This window comes from Callithrix jacchus, chromosome 1 (genome assembly GCF_049354715.1).
Source record: "Callithrix jacchus isolate 240 chromosome 1, calJac240_pri, whole genome shotgun sequence".
Taxonomy (NCBI): Eukaryota; Metazoa; Chordata; class Mammalia; order Primates; family Cebidae; genus Callithrix; species Callithrix jacchus.
This window is the reverse complement of record NC_133502.1, coordinates 55,716,353-55,734,079: the sequence shown is the minus strand read 5'-3', so window position 1 is coordinate 55,734,079 and position 17,727 is coordinate 55,716,353. Positions and strand designations below refer to the sequence as shown.

The following is a 17,727-nucleotide window of genomic DNA, read 5'->3' as shown; positions in this document are numbered from 1 at the left end:
TAGAGATTTATAATAGTACAAAAAATAACTCCACAGTAGACACTAGAACATGCAAAAAATATAATCACGGAAGATGGTGAAGTAGGGCTCTCCAGTAATTCTCCACCCCTACCTCAAAGAAACATGAATTTGAACAATTAGCCCACATGTGAAAATACCTTCAAAAGAGAGAAAACAAGTGAAAAATCATTGTACCTGCTACAGTCTAATACTAAAGAGAGATACACTGATGATATAAAGAATGTTTTACATTACCGATGTCAATCCCTTCCCCAATGTCCAGCAGCATAGGAAAAAAAGAGATACTGTCCACTTGAAAAAAAGAGAGGGAAGGAAACACCGAAATTTGCCTTTCTCCATAACAACAAATCTACCAATGTAAAATGCTCGTGGTCCCTGATTCATGACAGGTATCTGCAATCTAAGCATCTAGACTTACACCGGTACCAGACAAGAATCTAATGGTCCTTTGAGAAAGACTTCAGTTCTGGCCCATGTCACTGAGAAATGACTGCAGTGACTTTCATTTACGGAAAATCCTGAGTGGCAAATAGGCAACAGAAGCTATGGGCTTCAGGAACCACCCTGGACTGCAACAGCATTAAGAATCACAAAAGTAAGCCTGATGCTAGGCCAGCTGTGGGGGCAAAAAATTTCCAGCCTGGGCTGCAGTGGCGAAAGCACTTCTAGGCTTAGGGTACTCCCTACCACTGCACCAACAACAGCAATCCATACCAGATACTCTACTCAATAACCCTAAACAGACTTACTGTTGAAAGATGACCTAAATTTAAAAAAAAGCAAGAGTTGCAATTTTCATCTCTGATACAACAGATTTTAACCAACAAAGATCAAAAGAGACAAACAAGAACATTACATAAGAGTAAAAAGATCAATGCAATAAGAATACCTGACTATCCTGAATATATACGTGCCCAATACAGGAACACCCACATACATGAAGCATGTTCTTAATGGCCTACAAAGAGACTTAGACTCCCACACAATAATAGTGGGAGACTTTAACACTCCACTGTCAATATTAGACAGATCAGCGAGACAGAAAATTAACAAGGATATTCAGGACTTGAACTTAGATCTGGAACAAGTGAATCTAATACACATCTACAGAGGTCTCCACTGCAAATCCACAGAATATACATTCTCCTCAGCACCCCATCGCACCTACTCTAAATCTGACCACATAACTGGAAGTAAATCACTGCTCAGCAAATGCAAAAGAACAGAAATCATAACAGTCGCTCAGACCACAGTGCAATCAATTAGAACTCAGAATTAAGAAACTAACTCAGAACCACACAATTTCATGGAAACCGAACAACTGGCTCCTAAATGTCAACTGTATAAACAATGAAATTAAGGTAGAAATAAAGATGTTCTTCGAAACCAATGAGAATGAAGACATAACGTACAGAATCTCTGAGACACATTTAAAGCAGTGTCTAGAAGGAAATTTAGAGCAATAAATGCCCACATGAGAAGTGAGGAAAAATCTAAAATGGATACCCTATCATCAAAATTGAAAGAGCTAGAGGAGCAAGATCAAAAAAAATGCAAAAGCTAGCAGAAGACAAGAAATAACTAAGATCAGAGGAGAACTGAAAGAGAAAGAGACACAAAAAACCCTTCAAAAAATTAATAAATCCAGGACCTGGTTTTTTGAAAAGATCAACAAAATAGACAGGCTGCTACCCAGATTAATAAAAAAGAAAAGAGAAGAATCAAATAGATGCAATAAAAAAAGACAAAAGGGATATCACCACTGATTCCACAGAAATACAAACTACCCTCAGAGATTACTACAAACAACTCTATGCACATAAACCAGTAAACCTGGAAGAAATGGATAAATTCCTGGACACTTGCACCCTCCCAATCCTAAACCAGGAAGAAGTTGAAACCTTGAATAGACCAATAACAAGGGCTGAAGGTGAGGCAGCAATTAATACCCTACCAACCAAAAAAAGCCCAGGTCCAGATGAGTTCACAGCCAAATTCTACCAGACACACAAACAGGAGCTGGTACCACTCCTTCTGAAACTATTCCAAAAAATACAAAAAGAGGGAATCCTTCCCAAATCATTTTATGAGACCAACATCATCCTGATACCAAATCTCAGCAGAGAATCAACAAAAAAGAGAACTTCAGGCCAATATCCATAATGAACACAGATGTTAAAATCTTCAATATAATACTGGGAAACCAATTGCAACAGCACATCAAAAAGCTTATCCATTATGATCAAGTAGGCTTCATCCCAAGGATGCAAGTCTGGTTCAACATAAGTTGACTGGTTCAAGTCTATAAACTTAATCCACCACCTAAACAGAACCAAAGACAAAACCCACATGATTATCTCAATAGATGCAGAAGAGGCCTTCAATAAAATTCAACAGCCTTTATGCTAAAAACTCTCAATAAAGTAGGTAATGACAGAATCTATCTCAAAATAATAAAAGCTATTTACGACAAACCAACAGCCAATATCATACTGAATGGGTAAAAATTGGAAGCAATTCCTTTGAAATCTGGCACTAGACAAGGATACCCTCTTTCACCACTCCTATTCAATACAGTATTGGAAGTTCTAGCCAGAGCAATCAGGCAAGAAAAATAAATAAAGAGTATTCAATTAGGAAAGGAGGAAGTCAAACTGTCTCTATTTGCAGATGACATGATTGTATATTTAGAAGACCCCATCGTCTCAGCCCAAAATCTCCTGAAACTGATAAGCAACAGCAAAATCTCAGGATACAAAATCAATGTGCAGAAATCACAAGCATTCCTATATACCAATAACAAACTGCAAGAGAACCAAATCAAGAGCAAACTCCCATTCACAATTGCTACAAAGAGAATAAAATACCTAAGAATACAACTAACAAAGGATGTAAAGAACCTCTTCAAGGAGAACTATGAACCAGTGCTCGAAGAAGTAAGAGTGGTCACAAACAGATGGAAAAACATTCCATGATCATGGTTAGGAAGAATCAATATTATGAAAATGGCCATACTGCCCAAAGTAATTTACAGATTCAATGCTATCCCCATCAAGCTACCGATGACCTTTTTCACCAAACTGGAAAAAATCACCTTAAACTTCATATGGAACCAAAAGAGAGACTACATAGCCAAGACAATCCTAAGCAAAAAGAAGAAAGCTGGAGGCATCACGCTACCTGACTTCATACTATACTACAAGGCTACAGTAATCAAAAAATCATGATACTGGTACCAAAACAGAGATATAGATCAATGGAACAGAACAGAGGTCTCGGAGGCAATGCCACACATCTACAACCATCTGATCTTTGACAAACCTGACAAAAACAAGCAATGAAGAAAGGATTCCCTATTTAATAAATGGTGTTGGGATAAGCGGCTAGCCATGTGCAGAAAGCAGAAACTGAACCCCTTCCTAACGCCTTACACTAAAATTAACTCCAGATAGATTAAAGACTTAAACATAAGACCTAACACCAGAAACACCCTAGAAGAAAACCTAGGCAAAACCATTCAGGACATAGGAGTAGGCAAGGACTTCATGACTGAAACATCAAAAGCATTGGCAACAAAAGCCAAAATAGACAAATGAAATCTAATTAAACCCCAGGGCTTCTGTACAGGAAAAGAAACAATCATTAGAGTGAGCCAGCAACCAATAGAACGGGTAAAAAATTTTGCAATCTACCCATCTGACAAAGGGCTAATGTCCAGAATCTACAAAAAACTATAACAGAATTACAAGAAAAAAAAAAAAAAACATTCAAAAATGGGCGAAGGACACGGACAGACACTTTTCAAAAGAAGACATATACGAGGTCAAACATATGAAAAAATGCTGGTTCAAAATATACATATCAATAAATGTGACACATCCTATTAACAATATGAAGGAAAATACCATATAATCATTTCAATAGATAGAAAAATAGTGACAGAATTCATCATCCTTTCATGATAAAAAATTTTAACAAATTAGGTATAGAAGAAATATGTCACAACACAATAAATATATGTGTGATATATGACATACAGCTATCATCATAACAAAGAAAAGTCAAAAGCTTTTCCTATAAAATCTGAAAGAAGATGAGGATCTCCACTTTTACTACTTGTATTCAATGTATTACTTGAAGTCCTAGCCAGGGCAATTAGGCAAGAGAAAAAAAAAAAAAGTTAAACTGTCCCTGCTTGCAGAAAACAACCTTAAATATAAAAATTCCTAAAGACTCCACCAATAAACTGTTAGATCAAATAAACAAATTCAGTAAAGATGCAGGACACAAAATCAATCTAAAAAAATCAGTACAATTTCTACACACTAATAACAAAATATCTGAAAAAGAAATCAAGAAAATCCCATGCACTATAGTGACCAACTATTAGAGATCATTGTGTTAAGTGAAATACGCCAAGCACAGAAAGGCAAATATCACAAATTCTCACTTATCTGTAGGATCAAAAATCAGAACAATTTAACCCATAGAGAAAGAGAAGAAGAATGTTTATTACCAGAGGCTGGGAATGAAAAAGAGACTAAGAAACTACTAGATGTAAGAACCAAAACTAAGAAACTACTAGAAGAAAACAGGGGGAAAGCTCCAGGACATTGGTCACTGTAATAAATTTTTAAATATCACCTTGAAAGCACAGCCAACAAAACCAAAAATAGACAAATAGTATCACATCAAGTTTAAAAAACTTCTGCACAAAAGATGCAATTCACAGAGTAAAGAGACAAACCCCAGAATAGGAGAAAATGTTTGCAAATAACCTGGTAAGAGATTAATATTCAGAATATATAAAGAACTCAAATAATTTATCAACAAGAAAACAAATAACCAAAATAAAAACTGGGCAAAAGATCTATACACACTTCTCAAAAGAAGACACACAAATGGTCAGCAGGTGTATTTAAAACAGGTTCAACGTCTCTAATTTTCAAGGATAGTCAAAGCGAAACCACAATGAGATATCACCTAACCCCCTGTTAGAATGGCTTTTATCAAAAAAACAAAAATGGATGAGAAAATGTGGGACATACTTACTACACAATAAAGTACTACTCAGCCATAAAAAAGAGTGATACCCTCATTTGCAACAACACAGATGGAACTGAAGATCATTATGTTAAGTGAAAGAAGCCAAGCACAGAGAGACAAATGTCATATGTTCTCACTTATTTGCAGGATCTAAAACTCAAAACATTTTCCTTAGGGAGATAAGGAGTAGAAGTACAGTTACCACAAGCTGGGAAGGGTTTGTAGAGTAGTGGGGATGGTGGGATGTAGGTGAGGTTGGTTAATGTGTACAAAACAAGAATAGAAAGAATAAGACCTACTAATTGATAGCACAACACAGTGATTATAGTCAATAATATATTAATTGTACATTTAGAATGTAATTGGATCATTTGTAACACCAAGGGTAAATGCTTGAAGAGATAGATAACCCATTCCTCATAATGTTATTTGTTCACCACTTTGAGATAGTATCCTATAATTAAAGTAGTACCTACTATTAAGCACATATATAAAGATCAAACAACGGTTTAAAAAATAGTTTATGAACAGATTATCTTTTAGAAAGCATTTGTTATAACAACTAAGACAAAAAAATTACACAAAAGTTGAAAATGACCTGGTGTCTAAGAGACAACTCTGAAGACAAACATAAATTTTTTTAAATACTTAAAAAAATTACTGAAAAGGAGAGATACTCAGTTAAAGTGTCCAAAAGATTCATCAGAAGGGATCTTTTTATTAACATACATCTTTATCTTTCAAAAGATGACTATACAGATCCAGTAGTAAGCTTTGGATTCAGTTTGAAAGTGTAAAGTATACAAATTTTGGAACAAGTCATGCTTCTTTTCTAGGAAATTTATAGGTAGGAAATGTATAGATATTTGAAGCTTGTGATAATTTGTACATTTGAGTTTCCTTCTTTTATAGCTCTTATACCCAATGAAAACAAATCTGATAAAACAAATGAATCTTATAAAACTCCTGAGCCTTCTCTTGATCCTAGAATGCCTGGAATTCTATCCTTCATGTTGGGCCCAGAATCTTTGCCAAAACCTTTATGAACTCAAAATATGGGAAACCAAAAACACCTTTAAATAAACAAGTAAATAAGTGAATGACTTTTAGATTCTTTCTTCAGAATTCTAATCTAGTACACATCCATAATATTTCTCTTCAATGAACTTTAGAAATGAATCTCTCCATTTTGTTATCAATATTCTAGTACTGACCACTGTTTTATTTCAATTTATCTCATTCCAAAACAGTTCTCACTAAGACTCTTCTCAGAATTGAGACTCTTAATACTCTAAATTTCATGAGAAAAACCAGTAGTGAACCAAACTATAATTACAATAAAGATTATAGGCTGCTAAAGGTTCTTAAAGCTTAAATCATAATGCCTGTTACAATCAGAGAGGGGAAGAATAATCTTAAAATGGATTACATCATAATATGACATGGTACAAATTCTGTATCTTTTCATCTCATACTTTAAAACATGTTTCTCTATTAAATGAATAGGATATGTACACTCTAGCTAAATCAAACAAAGAAAACAGAATCCTTCTCCATAATAACATTATTTTGTTATCTATAAAAAGAAACAGATATGCATTAAACCTATTGGCTATTTTCAAAATGAGCAACCTTATAGAAATCACTTAACTGCTACAACCACCAGCTGGCTTCCCTATCTATACTGTCAACGCTAATACCCACCTGGTGGGGTGGTAATGAAGATTAAAGGACCAAATACAGAACTAGCAAACAAAGGTAATCAGTATTTATTAGCTGTTTTAATTAAATTTGAAATCCCATGTAGAACACGTTCAGTAATACATAAATGAAAAACCTTGTTCAAAAAGTTATTCAACTTTGAGGAGGACATTTAGGCTAACTTATCACAGTTGATCCATCCAGAAATAATTCTATTAACCATGATATTTCTTCAGGAACTATTCTAAACAAGACTGTTTAGAATCAACACTAGTAACACTAGTAACTCATGAACATTTTTCAAAATAAAAGCATCTCTTTTAGATCACAGATACAGAACTTTTTGACATTATCTGACATGGTAGCTCAACACACATTGCTTTGAACTGAGACAAAGTTTTTTTGGAGGCAAATTCCCTAAAATATGTATATCATGCAAAAAACAAAAAACTCAAAATCCCTGTGGTCTAAGCACAAACACATAAATTATTTCTCTTGAAGACCACATGTTCATCTCATGAGAAATGCAGAGCTCCATTAATTAGGATCCCTGTATCAGGATGATGGACACTACTCTGAATGCTATTGTGAGTGCCAGGGGGAGCTTCTTCAACTACCAATAAAATGCTTCCACCCAAAAAGTAACATTATTTCCACTCCCATCTTCATTGGTCCAAGCATGTCACATGGTGACACCAACTTGACAGGGGCAGAGATGTGCAATCAATAGTGCCCAGAAACAGAGAATTAACTACTGGCCAAAACATCAATGTCGCCATACTATCCCTGGGGATATTGGCAGGTCTGCATTGTCGAGAAGGGATGGGTTAAGGTCAAAGTGATTATGAAGAAGAGGAGGTTCTGATATTTTCATAAAAGGAATGCCAACTCTACCATTTAGATATATTGCCTCTAACATAACTCCCTCTTTAATCAGTAGCATGGCTCTTTATCCTCTTGCTGAAAAACTGTTTTATTCCAACACTCACTAAAAGCTCAGTTGAGGCATGCAATAATTGAGGAAGAGACTAAAAACTATGTTAACTCTTCATCACTCTAGGTTTTTCAGATTATTTGTATCCCTCTTGCACCATCAGAAAGTGATGTATACAGACCATAGCATATCATCTCTAAGCATAACTACCTTTGATGTATTTAAAGGAGTTAGAAATGAGTTAGGAGCAAAACTATTTGCCTTCTTAACTCACAGTAATTCGATTGAGAAAATAATTCAATACTGAGTATTTAGCTCCTATAACAGTAACAAAATCTAAAATAGTTCTACTCAGAACTTTTGAGGAAACTTTTGAGGAAAGGTTTTGAACTGCTCAGATGGGATAATTGAATTCACTTTACCCACCAGCCTTATTTCCCTTAATATTCTAACCTCCTTCATGTGTGATCAAGTATTACAGGTATTAGAGATTCAGAGTTAGAAAAGAAATAATACACTACCAAATTTTTTTCAAAATATGATGTCATTACCTAAATTCCTTAAGTTTTTATTTTTAAACTTTAAAAAGGGGACTTTAAAGAGTAGTATTTTTTCAGTTATGAAGCAAAGAATTTCATTTTAAAACCTTTCTTATTTGTATTTCCTAATATGTACTTATCTTTTGAAGCATTTAATCCCATAATTTACCTAAAGGATAGCTGTCTGTGAATTTATCATGCAAATAATAACAAAATGAAAATAGCAAATAATGAGTAATCAGTCTTAAAGAAAATAACATCATTCAGAGAAATATTTCCATTGTTTTTCAATGATATTGGAATATAATACTTACAAAGGTTCTGGGCAATTTTAGAATCTAGAAACTTAAGTTCTTTAATTTTTTTCTTAATCAATTTCTTCTCTTCAATATTTTCCTCTTCTCTTCTCTCTGTAAAACCAAGAGTAGATCCATGTTATGGGCAGTAATTCATTCGAATACAAAAGTGTAGTAAGTGAACTTTCTAATAATCAAATAAGCTAAAAGGGATGTAACTCTTCTAAATAAAAGTCATAAAAATAAATAAAACAATAGATATCCCAAGACCTAAACTGGTGAAAACAGAATCTGGTAGCTTTATGCCAGAAAAACTATGGAAAGTAAATATTTGAAGATCTAACAGGAAAAACAGAAATAAAACTTTTGTATACTATGGAAACCAGTACCATTGGGCGTAAGAATAACTACAATTAGCTCATTTGAATAGCATACAGGACAGAGTTATAAAAATTAATATATCCACACTCAAGTTGCAAGTATATTAATTGGATTATATTTTTAATTGGATTATGAAATCAGCTCTAAGAATGCTAACACAGTCATTTTATGTCTAATATACAATATGCTTACTTTAAAACAGCTTATAGAAAATTAAAAGAATAAATGTTACTGACTTGTAAATGTTGAACCAGCTATGTATTCTTGAAATAAATACCATTTGATTATAGTGTATTATCTTCTTGATGTACTCTGGATTCGGTTTGCTGCTATTTTGCTGAGGATTTCTGCAAAAGTTCATCAGGAATATTGATCTGAAGTTTTCTTTTTATGTTGGGTCCTTGTCTTGTCTTGGTACCAGTGTAAGCTGGCCTTGTAGCATGAGTTAGGAAGATTTCTCTCCTCTTCATATTTTTGGAATCGTTTGAAAGGAATTGGTGTTAGTTCTTCCTTAAAACCTTGGTATAATTCCACAGTGCAGCCATCCAGTCCTTGGCCCTTCTTTGTTGGAAGACTGTTTACTACTGATTCAATTTCTTTACTCACTATTGGTCTGTTCAGGTTTTTTATTATTTCTGATTCAATCTTGGTAGCTAAGTGTCCAGAAATTTATTCATTTCCTCTAGGTTTTACAATGTGTTGGCAAACATTTGTTCATAATTAGCCTCTAACAATCTTTTCATTTCTGTGGTGTCAGTTGTAATGTCTCCTTTTTTGATTCTTGATTTTATTTGGCTTTTTCTTTTTCTTCTAATGGTTTATCAATGTAACCTCTTGTTTTTTTTAACAACTTCTCCTTTCTTTAATCTCATAATGTTTGTTTTGAGACAGGGTTTCACTCTGTCACCCAGTCTGGAGTGAAACCTCGACTTCTCAGGCTCAAGTGATCCTCCCACCTCATACTCCCATGTAGCTGGGACTACAGATGTGTGCCACCACACCCAGCTAATTTCTTTTCATTTTTTATAGAGACAGAGTTCTACTATGCTGCCCAGGCATGTCTGAACTTCTGGCCACAAATGATCCTCGTACCTCAGCCTCCCAAAGTGCTGAGTTTTCAGGTGTGAGCCACCTCACCCAGCAATGTGTCTTCTGTTTTTGTCTCTATTTCATTTCGTCTTGCTCTGATTTTTATTATTTCTTTCCTTCTACTAATTTGGAGTTTGGTTTGTTCTTTTCCTGGTTCCTTGAAATACATTGCTAAGTTCTTGATCTGAAATCTATTTTTTTAATGTAGGCATTTTTTTGCTATAAACTTCCCGCCTAGTACTGTTTGTGCTATATTCCAAAGGTTTTGGTATATTTTATTTCTATTTAACTCAATTCAGAATATTTTTTATTTTCTTAATTTCTTCATGGCCTATTGGACATTAGAGAAGCATGTTGTTTAATTTTCATATTATTTATACAGTTCCCCAAGTTCCCATTGTTGTTGATTTCTAGTGTTACTCCATTGTGGGCAACAAAGATACTTAATATAATGTCGATTTTTAAAATTTGTGGAGACTTGTTTTCTGGCCTAACATATAGCCTATTCTGGAGAGTGTTCCATATGCTGAAGAGAAGATGTGTGTTCTGCACCTACTGGATGCTATGTTCTGTAAATGTCTGTTAGATCCATTTGGTCTATAGTGCAGTTTCAGGTTGACTTTTCATTGACAATTTTCTCCCTAAATAGTCTGACAAATGCAGAAAGTTAAATTCTCCAACTACAACTATATTGGAGTGTCTCTTTCTTTGGAGATATAATAATATCTGCTTTAAACATCTGGGTGTTCTGGTGCTGGGCATGCATACATTTAAAACTGTTATAGTCTCATGCTGAATTGGTCCCTTTATCATTATATAATGAACTTGTCTCTTGTCATGTTTTTTTTTTTGACAAAGTCTATTTTGACTAATATAAGTATTTTGACTAATATAAGTACAGCTATTCCTGTACACTTTTGCTTTTCATTTGTATACAATATATTTTTTGATCCCTTTACTTTCAGTCACTTCGTGTCTTTACAGATGAAGTGAGTTATTGTAGGAAGCCTATATTTATATCCCATTTTTTAATCCATTCAGCCAGTCTATAACTTTAAATTAGAGAATTTACACTACTTAAAACCAAGGTAATTACTAATGGGTAAGCACTTGCTCCTGTCATTTTGTTGATCGTTCTCTGATTGTTTTGTATATTCTTTGTTCCTCTCTTCCTGTTTGTCTTTGCAGTTTGGCAATATTTGAATCCTTTCTCATTTGTGTATCTGCTCTATAGAGAGTTTTATACTATTATGTGTTTTAACAATGGTAGATACAGATTTCTTTTGCTTCCAGATATAGGACTCCCTTAAGCACAGAGTCTAGTGATGATGAATTCCCTCAGAGTTTGCTTGGCTGGGAAAGACTATTTCTCCCTCATCTCTGAAGGAGAGCTATACTGAATATAGTATTCTCAACCGACAGTGATTTTCTTTCAGCGTTTTGTATGTGTCATCCAATTCTCTCCTAGCCTGTCAGTTTTCTACTGAAAAACTGATATTAATCTAATGGGGATACCCTTATTATGTGACTTGACACTTTTGTCCTTCTATTTTTATAATTTGCTCTTTGTCTTTGTTCAAAAGTCTGAAAAATAGTATGTCTCACAGAAGACTTTTGAGTTGAATATATTTGGGAATCTTTGAGCTTCGTGTAACTGGATGCATATTTCTTTCCCAACACTTAGAAAGTTTTCAGCTATTATTTAATTAAATAGGGTATCTATGCCTTTTCCCATCTCTTCTCCTTTCAGTAATCCCTAAACACAAATATATATTTGCTTAATTGTGTCTCACATGTCACAGAGGCTTTCTTAATTCCTTTTTTCTACTTTTTTTTTTTTTTTTGCTTGTCTCGGTTACTTCAAAAGACCAATTTTCAACTCAGAAATCATTTCTTTTCCTTTTCTGGTCTACTGTTGAAGATCTTGATTGTATTTTTTATTTCCTTTATCGAATTCTTCAATTCAAGAATTTGTTTCTTTTTTTATATCTATCTCTTTGTTGAATTTCCATTCTAATCAATTGTTTTCCTGATTTCTTTATATTTCTTTAACTTCTGCTCTCTTGTGTTTCACTGAGTTTCCTTAAGATCATTATTTTGAATTCCCTTTCAGGCCTTTTATAAATTTCTTTTTATTTGGGGTGTGCTACAAGAGAATTATGGTATTCCTTGGAGTTGTCATGTTTCCTTTCTTTTTCATGTTTTTTGTACCCCTATAGTGATATCTGTTTACCTCCTGTAATAATCACTTCTAATTTTATATAGTAACTTTAACAAGCTAAGACTTTTTCCTGTAGGTGTATTTACAGAAGTGGCTAAGTAGGGTCTTTGCAGTTTTGGGTGGAGTAGCTACATAGACTCCATATGATTTCTTCAGTATAGTCCTTAGCAGTGTCTGATAATTCCTCAGTGGTTTAGGCTGCAGTTGCTTGTGGGGGCTTTGGTATGACTTTTCTAGTGATAAAAATGAAGAGCCAGACCCAAGATGGGTCTGTTCTTGAGCCCAGGTGGCATGAATACAGATACCAGCAGGCCCTAGTCACATCAGTCCTTGGGGCCCCGGACAGCAAACATAGGTTCTGGGCAGACCAGTCCTTGGGCCCATTTGGACTGTACTTGGGCACTGGCAGTAGCAGTCAGGTGGAACATGTGATCATAGGGCAGTACCACCACTGGAGGTGGCAAGGTCGCTATTGAACAAAATTGGGAACTTGATAAGAAAAAAAGAGTATAGCAATGTGCTTAGGTAGATATGTAAAAATAAATCACTAAAGCTAAAGTTTAAAATATGAAATGCTCCAAAATCTGAAACTTTGAGCATCAAGATAACACTTAAAGGTTATGTTCAAAGGAAATGTTCATTGAAGCATTTCAGATTAGAGTTTTAGATTAGAGATGCTCAACTGGTAAGTATTATGCAAATATTCAAAAATCTAAAATACAAAACACTTCTGGTCCAAAGTATTTCAGATAAGGGATATTCAATCTGTATATTATAATTACATATTTTGGTACATAGTTTGAGGTAAGAATCAAATTTTCCATTTTTCAAAACATTTGATATTTCTCCATCATTTTATATAATTAATCATCTTTCTCAACTGATTTTAAGTTACACTTTGATCACATATTTAGTGACTAAATATGTTATTTCTATTTTTCTGGGCTATTAGATCTGCTCCATGATTCTCTGTGCTACTGTTAATGCTGCTATCACCCTGTCTTAACTAGTATATATCTATAATTCATTTTATTCATTGGCTGTTCTATTTTTCTCCATATCTACATTTTGTACATTTTTTGTTTGTTTTTTTGAGATGGAGTCTTGCTCTGTCATCCAGGCTGGAGTGCAGTGGTATAATTTCCGCCTCTCAGGTTCAAGTGATTCTCCTGCCTCAGCCTCCTGAGTAGCTGGGACTACAGGCATGCACCACTCTGTCCAGCTAATTTTTTGTTTCTGTTTTTAAAGTGGAGACAGGTTGCACCATGTTGACCAGGCTAGTCTCAAACTCCTGGCCTCAAGTGATCCACCCACCTCGGCCTCCCAAAGTGTTGGGATTACAGGCATGAGGCACCGTGCTCAGCCCTCTTTATTTTTCCACATGAACTTAAGAGCAAACCAAGGGGTCCAAAAATAAAATCCATTTGAACCATATTTGAATTGCAAGGCAGGTGTAAATAGATTCTGAGAGATTTGACATCTTGACAATTTCTGAACTTCCTTATCATGAACATGGCATGTGTTTACAATTATTCAACTTAGCACAGTGCTCTTCATATACAACCTGCATATTTTTTGGTAAGTGTTAGGTATCCAAAGGACATCTAATTTATACTTCTAGGTATTGTGTAGAAACTTTGCCTCATTTTGCATACATGTTTTATAATCAAGATTTTACTTATTTTGTCTTTCATTAAGATAAAAAATATTTATTAAGCAACTAAAAGACTATGTTAGGCAACAAAGATACAATGCTAGACAAGACAGAGAAATTCCTTGCCTCAAAGAATTTAAGTCCAATAGATGTGCCTATAAATAAATGACAATTATAATACATAGATGTATTAGCGATGTTATAGTAAGAACCACACAAGAATAAAGAAGAGCATCCTAACCATACTTGTCGAAGTGAGTCTTTATCTAAGAAAAGCTTGAAAGGAAAAAGGAGTTAACCAGGTAAGAAGCTGGGAGTATGTAGCAAAATAACAGAAGAATAGTACTTGAAAGTGTAAAGGTGCAAAAGCTCTAAAGGCACTGAAAGAGGTGAGGATGATAAGAACAGTAAAACAGTAAATAATAAACAGAAATAAATGACACCAGAAATGAGACAGGTACCAGATCACACAAGATATTTTAAGCCAGGCTAAAATATCTGGATTTTATTTTCACAGTAATGAGAAGCCACTGAAGATTTAAGCATGTGAGGCATCAAGAGAACTATATTTTAGGAAAAACTCAGGCTAAAGAACATGGATTAGAAGAATGGAAAAAATAACAATAGAAGGCAAGACTTCCCAATTACCTCCCTGGCTACAATTTCTCTTTTTTGGCTAGCATCTTTTTTCACCCAGACCACAACTGCTTTCTACCTAGTCTCCTTGCTTTCAGGCTTGACCATCTGTAGTTTCTCCACCACAGTGCAGCAAAAGAATCCTGTTAAAACTTATTGGCAAAGCCTTCCCTTACTGACTTACATAGAAAGCAAACTCTTCACCTGGTATTCCGTATCATCATTCTCTGCCTTTTTTCTCCTGGAAAGCACTTACTCCTTACATATCATAAATTTGATATTGTCCCTCTTCCTCCATTAGAAAATAAGACACTTAGAGGCAGAAACCTTGATTGCCACTATATTCTTAGCACCAAGAATAAAGCCTGGAACACATTAGGTGCTTGATAAATGTCTTCTGGATAGACATATATATGGTCACTTATGTGTATGTATGAATCTGTAGAGTAAAGGAAAAGAGGATACTCTGGCTTAAGCAACCAGAAAGATGATGATGGTAATGTTTATTTAGATAAATGATGGTGGTGTTTATTTAATTCAGCAACAAATGAGAAACAGGTTTGGACTAGACCAGTTTAAAACATGTTCAATTACAGAAGCTCTTACATATCCACACAGTCATATTCAAGAGGCAACTGGACATACAGATGTGGAGAACAGAAAATGGGAATGATGATACAGGTATCAGTCCTAGTAACTAGTCTTTGGAATGTAGCAGGTTTTCCAGGTGCTATATGATGAAACTTTCATCTCCTTATCCCAGAATTTAAACCTTATTTCTTGTCTGGTCATATTAGTTAAAATTTTCAGATGAAGGCTAATAAAGTTAGCAAGATTCCCTTCTTTAACCAGACCAAAGAGCAATCCTCAACTTCTCAGAAAATGTTTATGTTTAATTTTTTTGTCTTTATTCTTAAAGGCAGATAGTAACTTTTTTAAATAATTACTTTTCTCATCATTATCAGTAATCTTTTACATTCTGAGACATTTCATAGTCTCCTAAAGAAAAATGTCAAAGACACAAGTAACCTTAAATTTTAAATCACATTTACTGAACACCTATTAAGTACTGCACTGAATGCTTTCTGTTTCCATTTCTTATGTAACTCTCATTGTAGTCATCCTAATACCATTACTATCATTTTCTTCATCATCATCATCATCATCACAAAAAGAAAAAATAATGCTTAGGAAAATTTAAACAAATCTAATAAAAGAATGATGACTGACTTTGACTCCAATATTCTTTTCACTATCAATGAATTATGTTAGGTGTCACATTTAAAAAAAAAATACAAGCAACCTTCACCACTTCAACCTCCAAATAAGACACTGACATAATTTAACCAATTCTGCCTCTTGAAAATAAAAATGACAAATTAGACTATCACTGAACATAATGTATCAGCATACTTAGGATTGTGAGTATATACTCAGTTAATCCTCTTCTCCCATCTTCGCTGCTATCATATAGTCATAGCATTGTTGGGACAAAGGATCAATGGAACTTAAATAGTGAGAATATGGACAAAGGGATACAAAGAAGCAGAACTGACTAAGAGAGAAAACAACAGAAATTTTAAAAAATAGAGAGAAATACTTTTTTGTTAATATGAAGACAGATAATGAGTCTATTATCCAAAAAGATTGATTTGGAAAAATCTTTCATATTGAGAGATAACAAAAGTTTTTTTTTAATGCAATCAGGGCTGCATCGGTGCAAAACCAGGAAAAATGCTTTATGCAAAGATCACTGATAAAGCAGCTTCTAACTGTTGGCAAAAATAAGGATTATTAAATATTAATGAAAATAAAGGATGACATTTAGTAAGAATGAAATTTTTACACAAACTACTATTTCCATTAGCCATGCTGGCAAATACCTCTGTAAAATAATAGTATGACTGGAGGAAGGGCAGGGTCCTCTTTCAGGCAACTCAGGCCTGGAATCCTGACAGCAGGTTCTACATTCTACCCCGCAGCATACTAGTCACTGAACCTCATTATGGCTGTGATTGCTCATCTATGATACAGGGACACTAGCCCTCTATCAGTAGACGTGAAAATGAAATGAGATGATAAATACCTTCATGTAACCCTCCCCCTGTGGTGACAAAGAAGAGTACAATCAGAGTCCATAAACACACTTTAGCATTCAAGAGTAAAGCACACTTTAGACTCAATCCCATGAATCAGTGGAGCTACTCTTCAAAAGCCAGTACAAAATACACTGACGCTGAAAGACTAGATTTTCTCAAGTATAACATGAAACTCTGAATCATAAAGTCAGATGATTAGTACCATCTATACTTGTGATCTAGCTTTGCTGCCATTAGAGGTCTGTGTTTAATCTTAATTCCTAGAGATGCTGTGTAAGGCTCCATTTTTCCAAGAGAAGATTAATACTGTTCAAAAACTGTTCTGATCACTAACACAGCATATGCCGCATTTTATAAGGGTTTTATGTCAAAACGAAGTCAAAGATGACAAAAGTTTCTATGTTGTGAAGAGCCATAAACTGAAAAAGTCTTTTTTAATTACATTTTCACTCCATTCTTTTTCTATTTTCAACGTTTCAAGAATAGCCACAAAATTATATAAAGAATCTCCTTTCAAAATCTTTTCTTTCATACTAAATTTTCCATTAAAAATCATAATTACATGGCACATGGTTATACATATTATTCCCATTCCTTTTCTGTTATATACTAATCAGATTGATTAAAAATACAGCTTTTTAGGAGTAAGACTCCACGTAAGTGTTATCACACATTATTTAACCATTGCAAAAAAAAAAAAATCTCAGAATATGCAGTTTTAAATGTAGTAGTCAGTATAGGCATAAAAGATAATAAAATCCAGTTTTTTATTTCTATCATTGAGTATTTAAAATCAGTAAATGTTACTAATAAGTATTTATTCTGCTTTTGTTGGTGCTCCCTGGCTAAATGTATCTTATGACAGTATATATCAAAAATATTAAGTATTTAAAGTTTTTTCTGGTATGCCTTTAGCATAAACATTAAATTTTACATATTAATATTTATAATAAATTCCCTTTTTAAATAGACCATAATTACACTAGCCTTAAGAGGATGAAAATAAGTATATTTGTGAAAATAAGCAAGCATTCTTCCCTACGATACAGAGAAGACAATAAATTCAACTCAACTAAAAAAATAAAGTAAGCAAATAATTTATCTAGAAAA

At 34.1% G+C, this 17,727-nt stretch overlaps 1 protein-coding gene across 2 annotated transcripts in view; it reads right to left on the bottom strand.

The window, feature by feature from the left end:
- DIAPH3 (diaphanous related formin 3) overlaps positions 1–17,727 on the bottom strand; it is a 506,459-nt gene that overhangs the window by 247,874 nt on the left and 240,858 nt on the right. For both annotated transcript variants that reach the window (XM_035296778.3, XM_035296781.3), the window contains one exon: positions 8,556–8,651. In XM_035296778.3, the coding sequence (XP_035152669.1) occupies positions 8,556–8,651 (96 nt within the window). The remainder of the gene's footprint in view (positions 1–8,555; positions 8,652–17,727) is intronic.